This window comes from Rhinolophus sinicus, chromosome 8 (assembly GCF_057876585.1).
Source record: "Rhinolophus sinicus isolate RSI-liver-muscle chromosome 8, RSI-T2T, whole genome shotgun sequence".
Taxonomy (NCBI): domain Eukaryota; kingdom Metazoa; phylum Chordata; class Mammalia; order Chiroptera; family Rhinolophidae; genus Rhinolophus; species Rhinolophus sinicus.
In genome coordinates, this window is record NC_142508.1 from 21,858,771 (window position 1) to 21,877,606 (window position 18,836).

The 18,836-nt window shown below is 38.5% G+C and overlaps 1 protein-coding gene across 11 annotated transcripts in view; it reads left to right on the forward strand.

The window, feature by feature from the left end:
• The window catches only part of CADPS2 (calcium dependent secretion activator 2), a 479,588-nt gene extending 465,617 nt beyond the window's left edge, over nt 1-13,971 (forward strand). For 10 of the 11 annotated variants that reach the window (XM_088799951.1, XM_088799947.1, XM_088799949.1 and 7 more), the window contains 2 exons: nt 6,275-6,379; nt 12,093-13,971. In XM_088799951.1, the coding sequence (XP_088656077.1) occupies nt 6,275-6,379; nt 12,093-12,266 (279 nt within the window). In that variant the 3' untranslated portion in view covers nt 12,267-13,971. The remainder of the gene's footprint in view (nt 1-6,274; nt 6,380-12,092) is intronic. The other variant, XM_088799948.1, reaches the window with a different exon arrangement.
• The last annotated feature ends 4,865 nt before the right edge of the window (nt 13,972-18,836 follow it).

Below are 18,836 nucleotides of genomic sequence, written 5' to 3' on the forward strand. Positions count from 1 at the left end.
GAACAACTGTACCTCAGAGTTCTTTATCTCATTCATTCCTCATTACACTCTTTAATTTTTATTACATGTGTGTACTTCATTAAAAGGCCAAATGAGTACATTAAAAACAACAGGTAATAGAAATTTCTAGAGCTGTCAACTTGTATTTTTGGGGGGAGAAATAAAACTGGAAAATTAAGCAGCTTATGGAAAGAAAACGTATGGCAATGTGGCATTTCCCTTCAGTTTATTTTTACAAGAATCACAAGCTATGTTGTTTCTAATCACGCCCTTTACTCTGACAGTCAAACCTAATCTCAGTATTTCTGGAGATCACCAGAATCTTATTATTGTAAAGCTAGGTTCATATCATCGATCCTTCCCATTACAGATGAGAACACTGAGGCATAGAGAAAGCAAGTGACAGGCTCGATCAAGCAGAGTAGCATGAAAGGGCGCCAACCCTACTTGCCCTCCCAGCTTCCATATTTATGTTCTTTTCGTCGCGTGTGTTGCCAGCTAGCCCTCAGAGGCCATGTCCACACGCAAGTCTCTGTTTTCCCCCAGGAATGGCTCTAGGTCTAGCTGAGAATGTTGATAGTTTTAGGTTGGGTTGAGCACTTCTTGTATTTTAACCATAATCGACTGGTTTCAGTTTTTGTGGGTTTTGTTTGTTTGTTTGTTTGTTTGTTTCTTTTTAATATAGTCCTTGTTCCTATTCCAAGCCAACAAAAAATTCACACTTAAAACTTTCAAAATGCTTGTGTTTGGGGTTCTGTTTTGTGGAACTAAATATGATCATTTCAGTGGGATATCTTGAATACAAGGGGGAAATGTTAAGTATTATTGTAGCAAATGTACCATTAATATAAAATTTGCATTTTAGTGTTTAGAAATGGAAAGTGAGTGGCCACATATTTGCTATATTAAATAGATGTTGTGTCTACAAGAGGGACATTCAATGTACAATGAAGCATTTCTATTTACCATGTTTCCCTGAAGATAAGACCCAGCCGGACAATCAGCTCTAATGTGTCTTTTGGAGCAAAAATTAATATAAGACCCGGTATTATATTATATTATATTATATTATATTATATTATATTATATTATATTATATTATTATACCCGGTCTTATAGTAAAATAAGACCAGATCTTATATTAGTTTTTGCTCTAAAAGGTGCATTAGAGCTGATTGTCCAGCTAGGTCTTATTTTCAGGGAAACACAGTACTTTTTAATATACTGGTGAAATTGTCAGGCATTAATATTTCTAAATATTTTTTTGCTCTCAAAAGCTATGAAATCTTCCTCAAGGATGGCTTATATTTATCAAACTTATCAAAACCTTCAGAATTTCAAAGATATCATTTGTTCTTTTTTTCCATTCAACTTAGCATTTAAAAGCTATATATTTCCTAAAGTGAGATTATCTAGATGGTGTTTCATTTCAACAGTGTCTCTATGCTTGTAAAACAGACAGCTTCTCTTAAAATAAATGAAGAAATACATACATTCTGTGGAAATTCAGCCATTCCATATCCTAGCACACTAAACAGCGTTGGTTCCCGTTTGTTTCTTTTGGTTTTTTTTGTTTTTTTCTGTTGCTCACCTATTGAGACGAACATAGCTGGAGAAGAATGAAAATATATCAACTAGTTGTACCAATTCATAATCAATGAAAAGCTAAACACTTAAGTAGAAAATATATCACAGATTTGTTCCCCAGCAAAGCAGCTATTTTTACCTTGCCATCATCATCAGAAGCAGCATTCTGACAGAAATCATTTGCTTGAAGCTGCCGTGATATATAAACCCTATGTGGTCTTGTGATTCAGATTTAGGAATATCAGCCACAGAGGGTCGAAAGGCATTGTGCATTAGTATGTATTGAGACCTCATTCCAGGTGGCAAGCAGCTGGACTTTTTAAAAATAAAACTTCAGAAATAAACGTGAAGTGCTTGTTTCCAGGCAATAAGCATTATATTTAACTGAATCATCCTCAAAATGTTATGCATTAGGCAGAAAACGGACTTGTGCATATTTAATATATTTGTTTTGTGTTTCCACTAGTCAACAGAATAATGAAATTCCTTAACTACTTCTCTTTAACTTGCATGAAGAAAGCGCGGTATGTTGCTAAATCTCTTTTCATCAGTGCTGCGGTGAAACAACTTTAATCCTTGTTAGAAAATTGCCGAGTCTGGGACTGACAAAGAGCTCATGCTTGTTCCATTGTTAGTGCTCTCCGGCCCCCAGAGCAGAGCCCTTTACAGCTGCGTGGATCCCGCCTGGCTCAGCTGCACTATTTAGGAGAGGAGGTTTGTCAATTTCTATTGACAATGGAGAGAGTTTTTCAGGGCCTGTAGCAGTGCTGACACAGTTGGGGATCAATGCCAGCCATTCAGACTGCACCCTCTTTCATTGCTTTGGTTTGTTAATTCAAGACTAAAGGTCCACTGAGGGGGTTCGGGGTGTTTAAGAAAGCTGATGAACTGTTTAAGAAAGCTGATGAACTGCAAGCGTTTATAGCCCTGGTGTGGCAATTTCCATAGTCAGTGGCAACTCCTGGCACTGAGGGAGCTGTGTCCTTGTTGACCCTCTTGTTATTAAAAATGCACAAGTGCTGCGCTTCTCAATATTTCAACACTCTTTCATTGTCAATACCACCTTCTGAGCCCTACAGCTTGTTGCTTGCTCTAAAGATCTTCTTAGATTGGGTTTGAAAACTTCACCTTAAACACTAGATTAGACTGATGTTCTGTTTTCCGTGCTCCTGTTGATTTGTTGAACCTTCCCAGGGCTGGAAAGCAAGTAGCAGCTTGATGGGAAGACGGGCTGCTAATATGATTTACCAGTCTGCAGTCATGCACAATAAGTGTGAATAAATACAGGGGTCTCACAGAGTCAGCCCTAGCCTTTCCTTTCCTTTTATTTTTGCTTTAAAAGAGATATCTCAAGAAAATGAAGTGAGTAATACATGCCCTTACAGGAGTTGAATGAACCACAAAAAGAAAAAAAAAAACAGACATATTTTTGTTAAAGTGGTAGACTGCTGTCATGGATTGATGCAGGGGAAAAAAAATGTAGAATATACACTTACTGCTTTATTCCTAAGTAGACCAAAGCAAAGAATAAAGCATAATGCCACACCCGCAACTTCAGTACAAGCTCCCCTGTCCCTTACCTGCGGTCCCCTAAAGGGAAAAGTGAATAGTCAACCAAGTTGTTTTGTAAAATTAGCTTTTCCAAAATGAAAGGTCATTTGCTAACACTCAGTCTTTACTGCACATTCTCCCTTTTCAAATGTTCTTGTTTTTCTTTTTTTGGGGAGGTTGGTTTGGTTTGGTGGGGGATGGGAGGAGACATGAAGCTAATCTACCTTTGACTTTTTTTGTCAAGATGAAAACATGGGATCTATCCTGTACTTCCAGCACCAGAAATAGGAAAGTGCTAGCGATTTCTTACTGGTGGTTTTGTTTGTTTGTTGGTTTGTTTTTTGATTGATGTGTGTGTGTGTCCATATACAAAAAAGAAGCAGTCCTATGGGAGGTATTTTTGTCAGCTTATTCTTCATAGCACTAAGGTAACAACTTAGTAGCACTTGAGTTAAGCTGCTGCTTTCTCTTAATTTGCTTGATGTAGCTGAAGTTCTTCAAAATGCTTTGACATGAGAACCAAGAAATATGCATTACCTAATACAATAATTTTTCTTACAGAATTTTCCTTATAGAACAATTTGTTTGTCTTTAAAGTAAGGTAATGGTAAAGTACCTTAAGCATTTTATTTAACAACAATAATTCTCTTTTTTCTCTATTTTTTTAGTTGACTTTAGGCCATTTTATTCCCAAATCGTTTTTTTTTTCTAAAATTTTAATTTTGACATGTTGTGTTAAAGAAATTATTATATTAATGATAAATATCTGTGTTATGTTAGATGTCTTTTTGATTATCACTTAATCCTAAATATCATTTATATATAAGGGGGCAATGGAGTTAATTTTAAATTATGTAAGGATTTTTTTAAGAACGTAAAGATACATATGGAGTACTTCATTTCTCTCAAAATTTCATACATTTTTATACTAATTTTACAATCAAAGTGTGTTATGCTAGTCTTCATACAATATATCATATTTTGTCCCACCCCCCAAAAAAATAAAATGTATCATCTATCCCCTACCGAAGGACTATAATTTGAGACTCATAATCATTATGACTACATTTTAGCTTTCCACTTATCTGGAGAGTGGTGTAGGAGTGAGGGTCTTAGTATACTCATGTTCAAGGTCACCAATACCTGTGAGTGTTTACCTGTATTAAAATGGAACTCAAGAAGTTGAGGCTACAGTACATCTGAAACTAATATAAAATAATATTGAATGTCAACTATAGTTTTAAAAAATATGTATTCAAGGAATGTAGAGTACAGTTTGGGGAATATAAGCAATGATATTGTGATAGTTATGTAAGGTGCCAGATGGGTCCTAAACTTGTTGGGGTTATCTCTTCGTGAGGTGTGTAAATGTCTAATACTATGTGGTTTTGTACTGAAACTAATAATAAAATAAAATACAATTAGAATTAAATGGTTGAAAAAAAATTGAGGCTATAATTTGAAATAAGGAAGCATAGGATTTAAATAATATCGGAAATAGAGTATAAAAGATTTTGAGATTTAATGTGTTAGCCTAAGTACTGAATCATTACCAGTTCATTTTTTAAGAATTTAGAAGTCTCTCATTTTATAAAACTTACTTCTGAGACTTTTACATGTCATAAAAATTAAGAAAGTAATTGTTAGGAAAGAGCAAAATTGGATACATAAATAACATATTTTTAAAATCAGTCTATCCCACATTAAACTTGAAATATTCATTCATCCATTTGATATCATAGCATTTAGTAAATCAATTCTTCATTTTACTTAGCTTATGTCATTTATGCTTGTGTGTTCAGTATGCTAACAAATTAATAGAAATAAGTCTGATAAAATATGAAACGAATTCATTTTTAACTTATGCTTAAAATATCATTCCTTATACTAAATTTTAGTAGAACAATGTTAATACAAATCCAGATGAATTTCTGACTTATTTGTATCCCTTCAGATTTCTCTTAGAAGTTGAACGTACTGTTTTATTATGTGAAGGAAAATATTTAAGATTTTTTTCTGTGTTCCAATACCTAAGAATATTTGCACATACATACGTGATCTGTAGTGTCACTATGTTTGTGTTTACGAATAAGGCACAAAATTCCTTCCCTTTTAAAAACTCTTTTTTCATTTGTTTAGTGCTGAATAGACTTTGATATTTCTCACAGTTTTCTAAATGAGTAACATTATTACTCTTACACTATTACCTAAACCTAGCTCTGGCACATAGTCACTGAATCCCTTAAAATGTCACCACTTAGGGCAGATGTCCTTTTTTTGAAAATAGGAACAAAATTTTCCTTTTACTGTACTCACAGACATTATGTAGGAACAGGAAATTACGTTAGAGAGGAATTTCATTTTTCCCCTCAAGCAAATTGTAATAAACGGGGAGAAAAAATAAAAATGAACCATCCAAAAACACTTGCAGACTGAAACACGTCCCTGTGTTTCATAATTTGGTACATTGACATCTGTTTTGTGGTTCTTTTAAGACACAAGGATTCCATCCTGATAATGTTCCTTCCTAAGATCCCAAATTTTAATTTCAGGTGATTTTAAAAAAATCTTGGAAAACACTTAACAATCAATGGCAGATAATATGGTGTGGTTGAGGATTACTGTTTAGTAAGCTGTGGACATTTTTGCCACCCCTCCTTTAAAATGTTATTTCTAGGCACTGACTACGCGCAGTACCACATCTACTCTGTGATTTTTACATAACATACAGGCTAATAGGAAATTTTCCTGTGAAAATAATTTACCTGTTGTTTTTTTTTTCCTGCTGTTTGGCATTCCATTCAGTTCTGTAACATGTATTTAGTACCCATTGTTACCTCCAAATAACAAAGCAGGCTGCTAGGCTGCAAGGGAAAATCAGTTTCCCATGAATATTTTACAACTGAAAAGACTGTAATGTTAATTCATGTAAAGAACAGCCTAGGTCAATTTAGCAGATTTTCTAGCAAAACATGCAATTCTGTTAACAGGAAATTATAGCATTATTGACTTCAAGTGCCGATCCGTGGTCATTTCAGAGTGTTTCATTACCCCCTCATTACCGAGTCTGTTAAATGAATACTGCAGAGGCTTTCTTTTTTGTTCTCCTCCCCTCTGCCCCCTTCCTTCTCTCCAGCAATGGTACAGCAGTTCCATGAAAGTCATTTGTGTGTGGTTGGCTGATAGATTAGACCTCCAGCTTCATATTTACCAACTGAAGACGCTCATCAAGATCGTGAAGGTAAACAAAATGTGTTCAGATGTGAATTGCCCAGCAAGCTTTAAAGAGTAATGGCAAGATATTGATGTACCAAAAAAAATCGTATTTGATATAACTGAGTGGATGTCAGTCTTCAAAACATCACTTTTAGCTGAGGTGCTGCTGTTTACTTCCATTTTCAGTTAGATTACTAAATAAATATAAACTTACTGTTTTTGCTCTAATAAATAAAAAATATTTTGTTATCAAGTAATCACAGTTTAATAATGTACACAAAGCTCGTAGCACATTTACCTGAATATAGTAGGTCCACAATAATTTTGTATTTTCTTAAATATAGAAATGTTTTCTCATAATCCATTCCCTCCATATTTATTAGGATTATATATCGTTATAAGGGCTTTTGAATTGTATTTGCCAATAGGGTAGGGAGAGTCTCCGCATTTTGTTATGTCTTGATACAAAAGTAATACATTGTTGCTGCCTGAATTCTTTTGGAAGCATGTGCTTTCCTATATGTAAAAATCAGTTTCAGTGCTGGGGACCATCCAAAACTAACAGATGTCTCAGTTCAACAAGGCCATTTTGACTTTTGCTCTTCAAGAGAAAAGGTAATAACATACATGTTATATTTAGTGAATAGGAGCTTTAAAATAATATAGTCAACATGATTTTTCACACTTTGTAAATTCTAGTGGAAGCACCAAATTTACCCCAAATATAACTTTTTCTTAAAATTGAGACAAATCCTACATGATAGCTAAAAACATAACTGTAAGCTCCTGGGATCCCCTGTTCCTTTAAACAGATGACCTTTACTTCCATTTTAGTACTATTTATCAAATTGGTACATATAAATGCAGAGGGTGCCAAAAATATATATACACATTCTAAGAAAGGAAGAAACTTAAAATTGTAATACTCAGTCTATACTGATAACAAAAGATGAATACAAGTCACATTTGACTTCTGCAATTACAAGAGGTGCTCAAAGTGGTTCCCATCAGCGTCCAGACACTTCTGATTACAGTGAACTACTGTTTGAGCAACATCCAGTTGTATACATTTTTTGCACCCCCGGTATATATACATATATACACATGCACATATATGTATAAATATTCACACACACACACACACACACACACACACACACACACAGATTCTCAGAGTGTCATTCCTAACCTAGCACTATCAGCATCACCTGGGAACTTGTTAGGCATGCGACTTCTTGTTCCCTGTCTCAGACCTACTGAATCAGAAGTTCCTGAGAGTAGGGCCTAGCAATCTATATATTAACAAGCCCTCCAGATGATTCTGAGGGATATTAAAGTTTGAGAAGAACCACCGTTACATCATTACAGGAAGTTTCTGTCCACATTAAAATATTTTCCATCACTCTCTTGGTTCTTGCAGCCGAATTCGAATACAGATTCTTTTGTGCTGTAGACACAGGTTCTCACACGTAGGAAAGTTCTGTTCCAAAGTAAGAAGTTGTCAAATCTGGAACATAGCATCAGGTCTATAATGGCACAGTAATAACAGTCAAGCTTAGTTATAAGTAATAAATAAATTATACCCACCCACTAATGTTTAATACTGTTAAACACATTACATTTCAATGGACAAATACCTTTGATCCAGCACACTTCTCAGCAGGTGTTATTTATTGTACAAGGAAACTGAAAGCACACTAACATATGTTCAGATTTACTGTAGTTTCTCTATTGCTTCTTCCTCATTTCTATAAATGTGACTTGGAGAGCTTTCAAACGAAGTTTGTTTTTCATAAAAAAGAGTGAGGATAATCTGTGTTTACCTTCTAATACATGTATCTGCTAAGGTTGTAGTTGAGACTGTTGGGATTAGCTAGTTACCCTTACGATCAGCCATATTTTCAGCTGATGTCTACTGTGTTCAGGATGTCGGAAAATACATATTCAGCTGATGGGAATTAGTTGATAGATTAAGCTCTTTGTTTCTAGAATAAAAATCTTAATTTTTTATTAGCTCATCATTTGTTTCTTTCAAAATTACTTCTTGTCTCATATTCACACATGACATTACAGTTAAAGATCAAGCACCAGTGAATATTTTAGCAGAAAAGAATAATTTCATGAATTATACAGTGACGCTGCCACTGTATTCTAAGTCAATCAATTTGTCTCACTTTAATATATTGTTTATTATGGCTGCTAATAGTCAAGACTGATAAACATGATACTAAATTTCAGGAATATGTTTGACGTTCCATGGTTTTTTGTTTTGTTGTGTTTTTAATTTTTTATCGGGGAATGTTGGGGAACAGTGTGTTTCTCCAGGGCCCATCAGCTCCAAGTCATTGTCCTTCTATCTAGTCGTGGAGGGTGCAGCTCAGCTCCAAGTCCAGTCGCCGTTTTCCATCTTAGTTGCAGGGGGCCCAGCCCACCATCCCATGTGGGAATTGAACTGATAACTTTGTTGTTGAGAGCTCACGCTCTAACCAACTGAGCCATCCGGCCGCCCCTACATGGTTTGTTTTTTACTCGTAGATCCCCAGACTTAGTCAAAGCTTTCTTGGGCTGATACATTTAATCAAGTCATAAGGCTTTATTTAATAATTAAAAAGGATTATTTTCACAATGAAAATCAAGATGAATTAATAATTTAATGTTCTAATTGTCTTTTCGTACTTTGAATATAAACAGACTTTAACCAATTTCATACATAGATTCATCATTCTTCAGAACCTGTACGGTTATGTTTGTAATGATCGTTTTCCGGTGAATTTAAGGAACTGTTCAGTAGCACATGGATAGAATTGGGAAGGCCCCGGACGAGGCTTCCCTTCCCCCCAGGTCACTTAGACGTGGCCTGCATGTGACAGCTGAGCCATGGCCAAGCTCCTCCACCCTGGCAATCTGGGCCTCACTACTCACCGCATTGTCATTCTTGGAAGCCCATGGCGACCCAGACACCATCAGGGTTTCTATGATCGCCCACTTTGTCCCACAGAGACACTTAGACACTCATGGATTTCTTCATGTTTCTCACTAAGAAAAAACAAATTCCAGTGAGACTTCCACAGAATATTTAGGACTAAGACATGCTTTGCCAAGTTTTAACATCAGAATGATCTATGTGGGGAGGGGAAATAATAAAATCTTCAGATAATCACAGTGATGGGTTTGTGTTCTCCCTAGTGGCCATATGGCAGTTAAAAGCAGTTAACATAACTCAGCTGCCTCTCTCGCTGGGAAAACAGAAGACAAGTGAGCAGCACTCGGTGGCAGGCACTTGTCTTAAATAAGAGCCAAGCAGAACCACAGTAGCAGCCGGAGGATGTCCAGCTGTCGGTAGATTTTATGAATTCTATAAAGGGAGAGCAATTGCAAGGAGACCTGTCCTTCAGCTCCCCTAACTGCTTACTTCTTGCTATTAAAATAAATCTGAGAGCCTTCAGGACTGTGAGTCCACAGTACAGATCTGTCCTGGCCAACTTATTGACAATTAAGCCAAGGAAAGTCATTCCAATAAAATAAGAAAGTAGGACTCACAAAATCAGTATATAATTGTCAGTGGGATAATAATACTTCATACCAGATATGTCATCTGGAGATGACTATTTTGTGTGCTTGATATATTTTAATCTGTTAGACACTTGTAGGCTTGAACACAAATCTCTATGTTAATAATACCATATATTATCAGTTACCAAATTCTCTAGACAAAAACTTACCTTTCAGGGTTCTTTCACAGGTTCTGATGCAAATTAACAGGTGGTAATAATAAGCTTAGCAGCTTAGAAAGAATGTGAGAATGATGGGGTGTATGCATCTTAAAATACTTGTTTTATTTTGTCATTGTCCTTATTGATTTTAAGAATCACTATAGAAACAATAACATATTTCTTCCATTTTTGACACCAAATTATAATTTACTGTTTCACAAAAATGTAAATACATGTTTTATTAGCCCATCTATGAACGCTTTATGCCAGAATTTGACAATTCATATTCCAAGGGAATAGTCCGAGGATCAAAGTGAAAATAGTTTTGTTTATTTAAGAAAAAAGTATTAGTCTCTGAATCTAAAGTTTACTTGCTGTTGAGATTCTGGCTTCAGATACTGTACAGCGTTCCTCACAGTTCAGTTTATTTTTGGAACTTTTTAAATATGAATTTTATTTATAACCAATAAGTATCCAAATAAAAAATTATTATTCATCCTCCATACTCACTTTTGGCATATCACTTATGAAACTTGGCATGACACTTTGGGGCATAAATCAGATGAAAGAAGACAGAAAGATAATATGAAAATACCAGTGGTCTCACTACCTTGTCATGGTTGTACCCTTCCCAGATGTCTGCTAGTAGGTCAGGTCTGTATATCGAGAGAATTGAGGTGCCATCCATCCATACTTCGTACCTCATAAGAATCAGGACCTTTAGCTCAACTGTCTGAATATTATGATACTTTCCTTCCACCGTGTTGAGTGAAATCAAGCATCTTTTAATGTTAATTTCTAGTTACTGAAGTTGTAATATTGGGCCATGAAGACAACATTTCTTCTCATTTGACTTTTAAATCTATTAAGCACAAACCGAAATAAAATTTAAAAAAGACTACTAGCAGTCAGTAGCACATTTATGTGTCCTGATAACTTTTGGGTCAGTCCATTGAAATCGGACTGCTTAATATTCTAAATCTAACATGTGATAGTAAATATATTTTAAAGATATTTAGCTTGAAAAATGGCTTTAGAAGTGCCTCTACAGAATGGAATATCCTCATTTGTTGTTTCCCCATTGAACTAATTCTAGAGTTTCCTACAGCTTTAAAAATCAATAATAAAATACCAGTCTTGTTTAGTGATAGAAAAATCATATGTGAAGAAAATCTCACTTAGGCTGAAAAGTGAAATTAAGGGAAGCTCTATAGGTCACATGTCTTAAGTGCCACATAACCCAGAGTTCTGTTGTTCTTGTTGTTCTTAAGAATCACTATAGAAACAGTAACATGGTATTTGTTCTATTTTGACATAAAATACACCAAATTATAATTTACGGTTTCACAAAAATGTAAATATGTGTTGTATTAGCCCATCTATGAACCTTTATACTAGTATGAATTTGACAATTCATACTTCAAGGGAATTTCAAAAGGAAAGGGCAAAATTCATACAGACATTTAGGTGTACACATTTGACCCAGTGGCACATATAAATAAATTGCATGGTTCACAAATGCTGAAAATTCAAACTTCCTTTACTGTTAATAGGACTAATCCTCTCCCTCCACACACCTCCTCAAAAAGTTAATGCATTTTATAAAGTGTAATGTATTTTTCAGGATTAAAGGAAAGGCTCCTTACCTGGAAAACTAAGAATTTTTTCCTGTTAAAAATGTACATAAGTACATATCATTTTATCTTTGTTGTAGGTTTTTCAAATAGTTAATTCTATGCAATTAGTAATATTTTGGAGAAAAGCTCATTCATCATCTGATAGTTATAAAATCAAAATTTTGGTCAGTTTGGTAATTCTACTTTGAATAGCACTACCCAAAGTCTCACATTTCATTTTCTTCCCAGAAATACACTAACAAGATGATTGACAATTTGAATCCACTAGTGGGTTGTCCAAGATCATTTTTGAAATGCCAACTGAGTATATGTACATATAGACATCCATCTGTACCTCTACACATATAATCCATAAGTTACCTAAGCAGATTGTCTCTTCTTCCTCCAGAAAACCTATAGGGACTTCCGGTTGCAGGGTGTATTGGAAGGCACGCTGAACAGTAAGACCTATGATACTCTGCACAGACGGTTAACAGTAGAGGAGGCTACTGCCTCTGTTTCCGAAGGAGGAGGACTTCAGGGCATCACGATGAAAGACAGTGATGAAGAAGAAGAAGGCTGATAATGCGCAGCCCTGTAGAAGGAAGGAGGACCTTAACATTGTTTATTTTGTACCTTGTCCTGGTTAGTACACTGTTTGACCAAATAAAAATGCTTGTATTTCACTGTACATTTAAAAAAATAAAACTGGAAGCAGACATAAAGGGGAAAATGCCAAGTTTTGTTTTTTGGTGTTTGTTTTTTTGTTTGTTTGTTTGTTTTTAACAAGATCAGTCTCTTTTGTGTAGCTTGACCTAAAATGAGCTTGGCTTTGTTTGTGATTAGAATGTGAACTTTTTTTTTTTTTGAGTTGATTTTTTTTTCTGTAATCACATCGAAGTAGCGTCCTGTGTGTGAATAGAGTATGTATTTCTCATACTACAATATTGTGAGAAGAAGCCACTTCTAATCACTGTGCCAGCTCTATCATACCCTTGCTAAAATGGTGTGTACTTGACAGTTTATCATTTATGTACAAGGTTTGTTTCATAGTTAATTTACCATTGTTGTGATGTGTGTAAAATTTTAGCCTTGGTTCTTAGTACTCTGAAATGGTCTACTAGTGTATTGCTGGGCTTAAAGGACCGCTAAACCCAAACATGGACTAGATTATCTAATGGGCTTGTGTCTTGTTCCATTCTGAACATCTTTCAAGTATAAAAAAATCCCAAAGTGTGGATTACTAAGTGTGCTGCCATCAACATACTTTACTCTCCTACTTGTAATAGCTTCCAGGCAATAAAAGTCCATTTAGTCATAACCAGTTCTGTATTGATTAGACTTGTATAGATTAAATGCAGTAAAAAATGTTTGCAGTATTATAAACACTCCAACTATTTGGCTCTGTGCTTTCTTTTTATTTTTGTCTTGTTTACAATCAAATGAGTAAAAGATATTAACACAGCTTTGCACCTAGTAGGCTAAAGGAGTTACGACAGCATATTTCCATAGCAAAGGTTGACTACATCCTCATATATTGTGTATTATTAGTTATCATTAGCAATCAATGGTAACTAATAATGAGTAAGAAGAGGAATGTTAGTAATGTTAAGTAGTAATTGACATATTAAAGTTATTTCTTCCCCCAATGTATTTTCTTGCAACAACTTCGAAAGATGAATAATAGTATTATGCTTTAAATGTCTCTGTAGTTTTTATTTTTGTATTTTTTTTCCGAAACTATGTTGGCATACTAGGCTACTGCATTCATTCATAAATAATATTTAAATGAAGTAAGTTAATGCAAAATAAGTGGAGCTATGTCTGAATTTATGTAAACTTAAGTTCCAAAATTTTGGAAGTGAAACAACTCCTTGGATCTCCAAATTCATTCTCCCATTGGTGTCATAGGGGACCCAGACTCGCCCACAAAAATCTGCTTATTACATAGTTCTTATGTAATGTCATTTTGGCTCAATTTCTGGGTCCTAGAGGTAAGAGACCCTGTGATAAACATGAAAGGAGATTTCTTCCCCTTTCCTAGATCAGCGACTAGCTCTACTGCTCAGTATTTTTTAAAGGCAGTTTGTGTTGGAATGCTCTCCTTCCCTCTCTTCTGCACCCTCAGGCTCAGTACTGTCCTTTCTTCAAGCCCTCGGGTATCCTGTCCTGCTCCCCTAAACTCCCCAAGCTTGTCGCTCTCTGCACAGCTCAAATTGCTCTATGCTTGGAAATTACCCACCCTTCTTTTCCTTTAAATAAAATGTCAATTTCCTTGATACAGCTCATCTCAAGAGTAATTGACCCATTTTGTCCTAAAGTATGAATGACTTAACTGGCCCCTCTTAGCTGAGTGTGTGTGTGTGTGTGTGTGTGTGTGTAGCCAATAGAATACAGAAGTGAAAGGGAAAACATGTATTTCAGGGGAAACTACTTGGGATCAGCAGGAGGACCTTGCTGATGCCCTGACTTATTCAACCTGCCTCCCGGCCCTATTTGCTGGTCAACATCTTGGAGCTTCTCTTTAGATTTCGGTGTTCTCTGCCCCTTCCCTTCTACCCCAGATTTCTAAAAGCTCCAAAGGCAGGGAGAGGAGATGTTCACAGTTTTATGAGGACTAACTGGACTATCCTTTGAGCCACAAAATGATGTGTAAAGCGAAATTTATATAGTAACTCTGAAAAAAGAATGAAAAGTATTTGGTTTTGTGCCCAGAAATGCTCTTTAACATAAGTGCAAATTGCTTGAAATGACTTAATAATTGTTCATTGGTGTGTGTAACTGTTAGGGTGAATGCCGAAACATCTGTCTATTAGGAGGAAGCCAAGTGCTGTTATTCTTTAAAAAGTGTTATTTAAAAAAAAAGAAATTTAATTGAACTCCTAACAAGTCTTGCAATGAATTAGTTTTGAAATGAAAATCATTTTTAACTCAAAAGAAATAGCTCTACTCTCCTAAATGGCTTTGGGGAAGGGCAAAAAAGTACATCCTTTGGACAGTTTGGTGAATGATGCTGGAGAAAATAGTACAGTTTAATGTCCAGCCGGGATGCGCGCGTTAAGTAACATGGCTAGAAGGAAAATTTATCCAAATATTTGTAGGAGAAAAATCATAATAATGCCTTTTCCCGGAAAGGGAAATAACAATGCAAACCTCTTGGCTCCAGCTGTGGGTCGTTCTTGCATTCACGGATTTTTCCACTTGAATTCCCTTTAGTTCTTGTTCATTGTCCCTCTCTCTGGAGAAGGGATTTCCTGTTACTTTTGCAATAAACCCCCGTGTAAATTGTCTCGGGGTTCCCACCCCGCCCCCGCAGGGTCAGAGCCGGACCTTGCACCGCCCTCCTTAGCCCGCGGCAACCAAGGAGGAGAGCGTCGGTGAGCCCTGCAAACTGCGCTTGAATGGGAGAGGTCACACAGCCATCGCCGCTCATGGAGCCCCGAAACCCCTGCTGCCGCGGCCTGTGCCACCCCCCAAAACCCGCCGGGACCCTAAGTCTGGGCGCAGGGTGCGCAGGCGCTCGTGGGATCCCCACGCCCCCGGGCGCAGCCCGGGCCTTCGCAGCCCATTCCGCCACGCGTTTGGTAAATTGACCCGAGGGAGAGTAGAGCAAGAGCGTGGTGGTTCCTGTTTCTTACTCCAAAAACAGAAAATGGAAATTTCCCGGTCCGGGTCCCTAAAGGGAGGTGATATATATAGATCGAAGTTCCAGAGAGATGTTCACGCGCGGCTGGCGTGAAAGCAGCTACTCGCCCGCAGAGCAACCTAGTTGGTTCCGCACGCTCGGTGTCGCTCCCTCCAACCCCCACCGCCAGCCCACGGTTGGTTTTGTGCAGATTTGGAGGCCGGGTCTCGGGAGGTAGGGAGTTCGAGAGGACAGTGCTTATCCTGTCTTTACATTGAGTCGCCCTCCCACCCCAGGCCCGGGTCCTGTGCAGGGAGACGCCGTGCGGAATGGGTCTCCTTTCCCCTTCAAGTCTTGCCAGCTGGACCGCAGGAACCTTCGGGAAGGCCCGCGCGGTTCAGTTGGCCCCAGTACTTTGCGGAGACCTGGGCAGCCAGGCAGAGGTGAAGAGGGGCTGGGACCGCGCAGCAGCGACGTCCCGAGGCGCACAGCAGGGCAGGTGCTCCCGGCAGGGAGCGCTGGCTGAGGCTTTCCCCCAACACTGGCTGCAGGATGGGTGCCCTTAAACTGCGATCTCTGTGAGGCTGAAGTAAGATACTTAAGGGCGCAGAGGCGGGTACGAGCTCTGAGCCTGGGTTCCAGAAGTCATGGGTGACAGTTTATCCGTGTCGATATGTGATTATTTTAAGGAAGAAGTGGGCACTGAGTATGAGCGTGTACCGAAAGCAGAGGAAGTGGGCAAAGAAGAACTCGATGTGTTTTCCAAACGAGGACGATCCCTGACTCAAATAACTACACAGACAAGGGTGCACGTGACACAACTTGGGGAACCACCGTAAAGAGCCAGGACCTCGGAGCCAGAAAAGCCTGGGTTTGAATCCTGATGGCCCTTCTTTCTTGTGTCTGAGCTGTTTGGCCTCTCTGTAAAGTGGCACTTAACAAGGAAGGTGGTTGCAAGGACTGGAGGCGTGTAACAAGTTGTGGCCATTAACTTTTTAAAACTAGGAATGGATTCAGAAGAAATTGTGGGAGGCCTGCCTCTGCCAACACGCGCCACCTCTCACAGACCGTTCTTCCCGGAGTTGGCACAGAATCCTTCTAGGTCAGAGTCAGATCCGTGGCTTCGGCCCCGCCCGGGGCGTGTCGGTGGACTGGCTAAAATTGTCCAGTTCCGGGGTTACATATCCCGCCTGCCTAGTGGGAGGAGAGGAGGAGACGGGGAGGGGCAAGCCGCCTTCTATCTCCAGAAAGGGCCGGCATTGCTGAGAGCAGCCCCTGGAGATGCAGTTGGGAAGGGAGGCAGCTGAAGACCTGTCACTGGGTCCATCATAGACGGATGTCGACGAGGGCTCTGAAACCGGACGTGTATGTTCCGGGAGGTGCCAAACCACAAGCGAGGAATTCCAGGCCCCGGCCTGTGCCCAGTAGGTTGAATTCAAGAGAATTTCAGGGGCAAACTGGTGTTCGTTTTGATATTTTCCAAAGTTTAAGGAGGCCTAGAATGGAGCCCTGCGTCTCAAGACCAGAGATGCGCATACTCTGTGAGCGCCTGGAAAATGCGAAACAAACCCAAGAGAGCGTCAGAGGAGACTCCAACACGCCCCCCCCCCCCACTCGCCACCCCGCACCCGAAGGTGACCTCAGTTGCCACAGCAGAACCAAAACGCTTAGGGCTATACAGCCAGTCATGCCCCGAGTGCTGAACTGGCGGACAACACTAATAGCTTGGAGGCCCAGCGCCGTGCGGAGGGCGCGCCCACGCGTCACAACCCAGCATGTCCCTGGCGAGGGCAACGCCGGACCTGGTGGTGCTGGGGCCAAGCACGAGGCAGCCTTGAGGAGGCAAAAACTGATTATTGCGAAAGGAGGTGATATGGTGCCCTGCTTTGGGCTGAGACTAGAACTTTTTTTTTCTTTCTTTTTTTTTTTTTTTTTTTTTAGACTGAGAGATGTTCCCCGTCTCCATCATTCCCTTACGGTAGCCTGCCTGCAACTTCTCATTTCCAGATCTAGGGAACAAGATTCCACCCCAGCCACCTACTCCAGAATACCATGAGGCCATTCATCTCCCTGTACTTTGCAACTTTACATTAAGGGTGGCTGTATTTGTGTGCTTATTTGTGGGCAATAAAACAGATTAGCAAATAAACATATTCTAGACTTGTCCTCGATTTCCTTCCAAATTGTCCATCCATAGGATCAGTAGGTCTCTGGTCAGAGAGGAAGTGAAGAGTTGATTTCAAACTCAAAAGCTATCAGGCAGAGTAGTTACTCTTTCCCAGGCCCTGGTGCAGGCTTGTTTATGGACCCCTTACACCCAGTATGTACCTTTACAAAAATTGAAAGTGAAATACTAAATTACTTCCCTTTCTGCTTTAAATCAATTCTGGTTTGCCTTTTAACACAACCTGCCTCTTGACACCCAACAAGTAACTACTCCCTGGGGTGTCATTGGCAGAAAGAAAACTTTAAATGCTGACGTTTGTTGTTTCAGGGATTTCCTTAAAATACCAAGCAAGCAAAACTAAGTGTTACTTTGGAAGGAGACTGTTGGTAGGGAGGTAGAAAAAGTTTCATTAAAGAGGGGCTACGTAGTAAAAGGTCAGAACTCAACAGAACTGGCTTTCAAAAAGTGGAAAGTGAAACATGAAAAGGCCAGGGTAGCAGCGGATTGTGACAAGGGAGGGCTTTTGTTAGGTCCTACCCACCCACCCCCTCCCCAAAGCTGGATAATAATTTTTAAAACACACTTCAAAGTTGCTGTATTGAAGTTCATTCATTGTCATTCATTCAAACTGCCCAGTTTTTTGTTACATTGTGTGATTGCTAGGTGAGTTCTTTCATGTCATTAGGATAGTCAATCAGAAAGTTGATTAATTTTAGAAATGCATAACTGCTTCTAAAGAGATGAAACCTACTTAAATCAAACTGGGATTTTTGAAAGGCTTTTGTGAAATGTTAATTCGTGAATCTACAGAAGAAAATGTTCCCTGGGGTATTCAGGACTGAATTGTGGGAGAGAAGGCCCCCAAGGATAAGGACAGTCATAGAAGTTGTAAAAAATAACTTAGCAAATGTGATTCTTTATGTGTATTTTAACATTTCCATGTAGATAACCAGAAATCAAATCACTGAGCAGAAGGATTGTTTTTAAATACAGTTGTCTGAAAAAATATTTATACCTTAACTTTTTAACAAGGTGACAGATAGCCTTTCATATGCAAAGTAGTTTTATTTTTAAATCTCTTTTCAATCTCAAAGCTTCCTGAGAATGAGGTGGGCTTTGATTTAGTCCCATTTTACAGAAAAACAATTCAAGACAAAGGGGAACTACCACAGTCTGTTCTGGTTAACAAGGAGTCCACTAGCTGTGTGGCCTCTGCGGCCTCGTGCACCCCGACTAGGGTCCCATGCAGGAAATTGGCTTCATTTATTCCAGCCATCCAAATGTCTGGGACAAATTGAGGGTAAGAGGACTTAGAAAGAACTTTCTTAGAAAGAAGGAAAGGTTGTTCTTGATTTCAACAG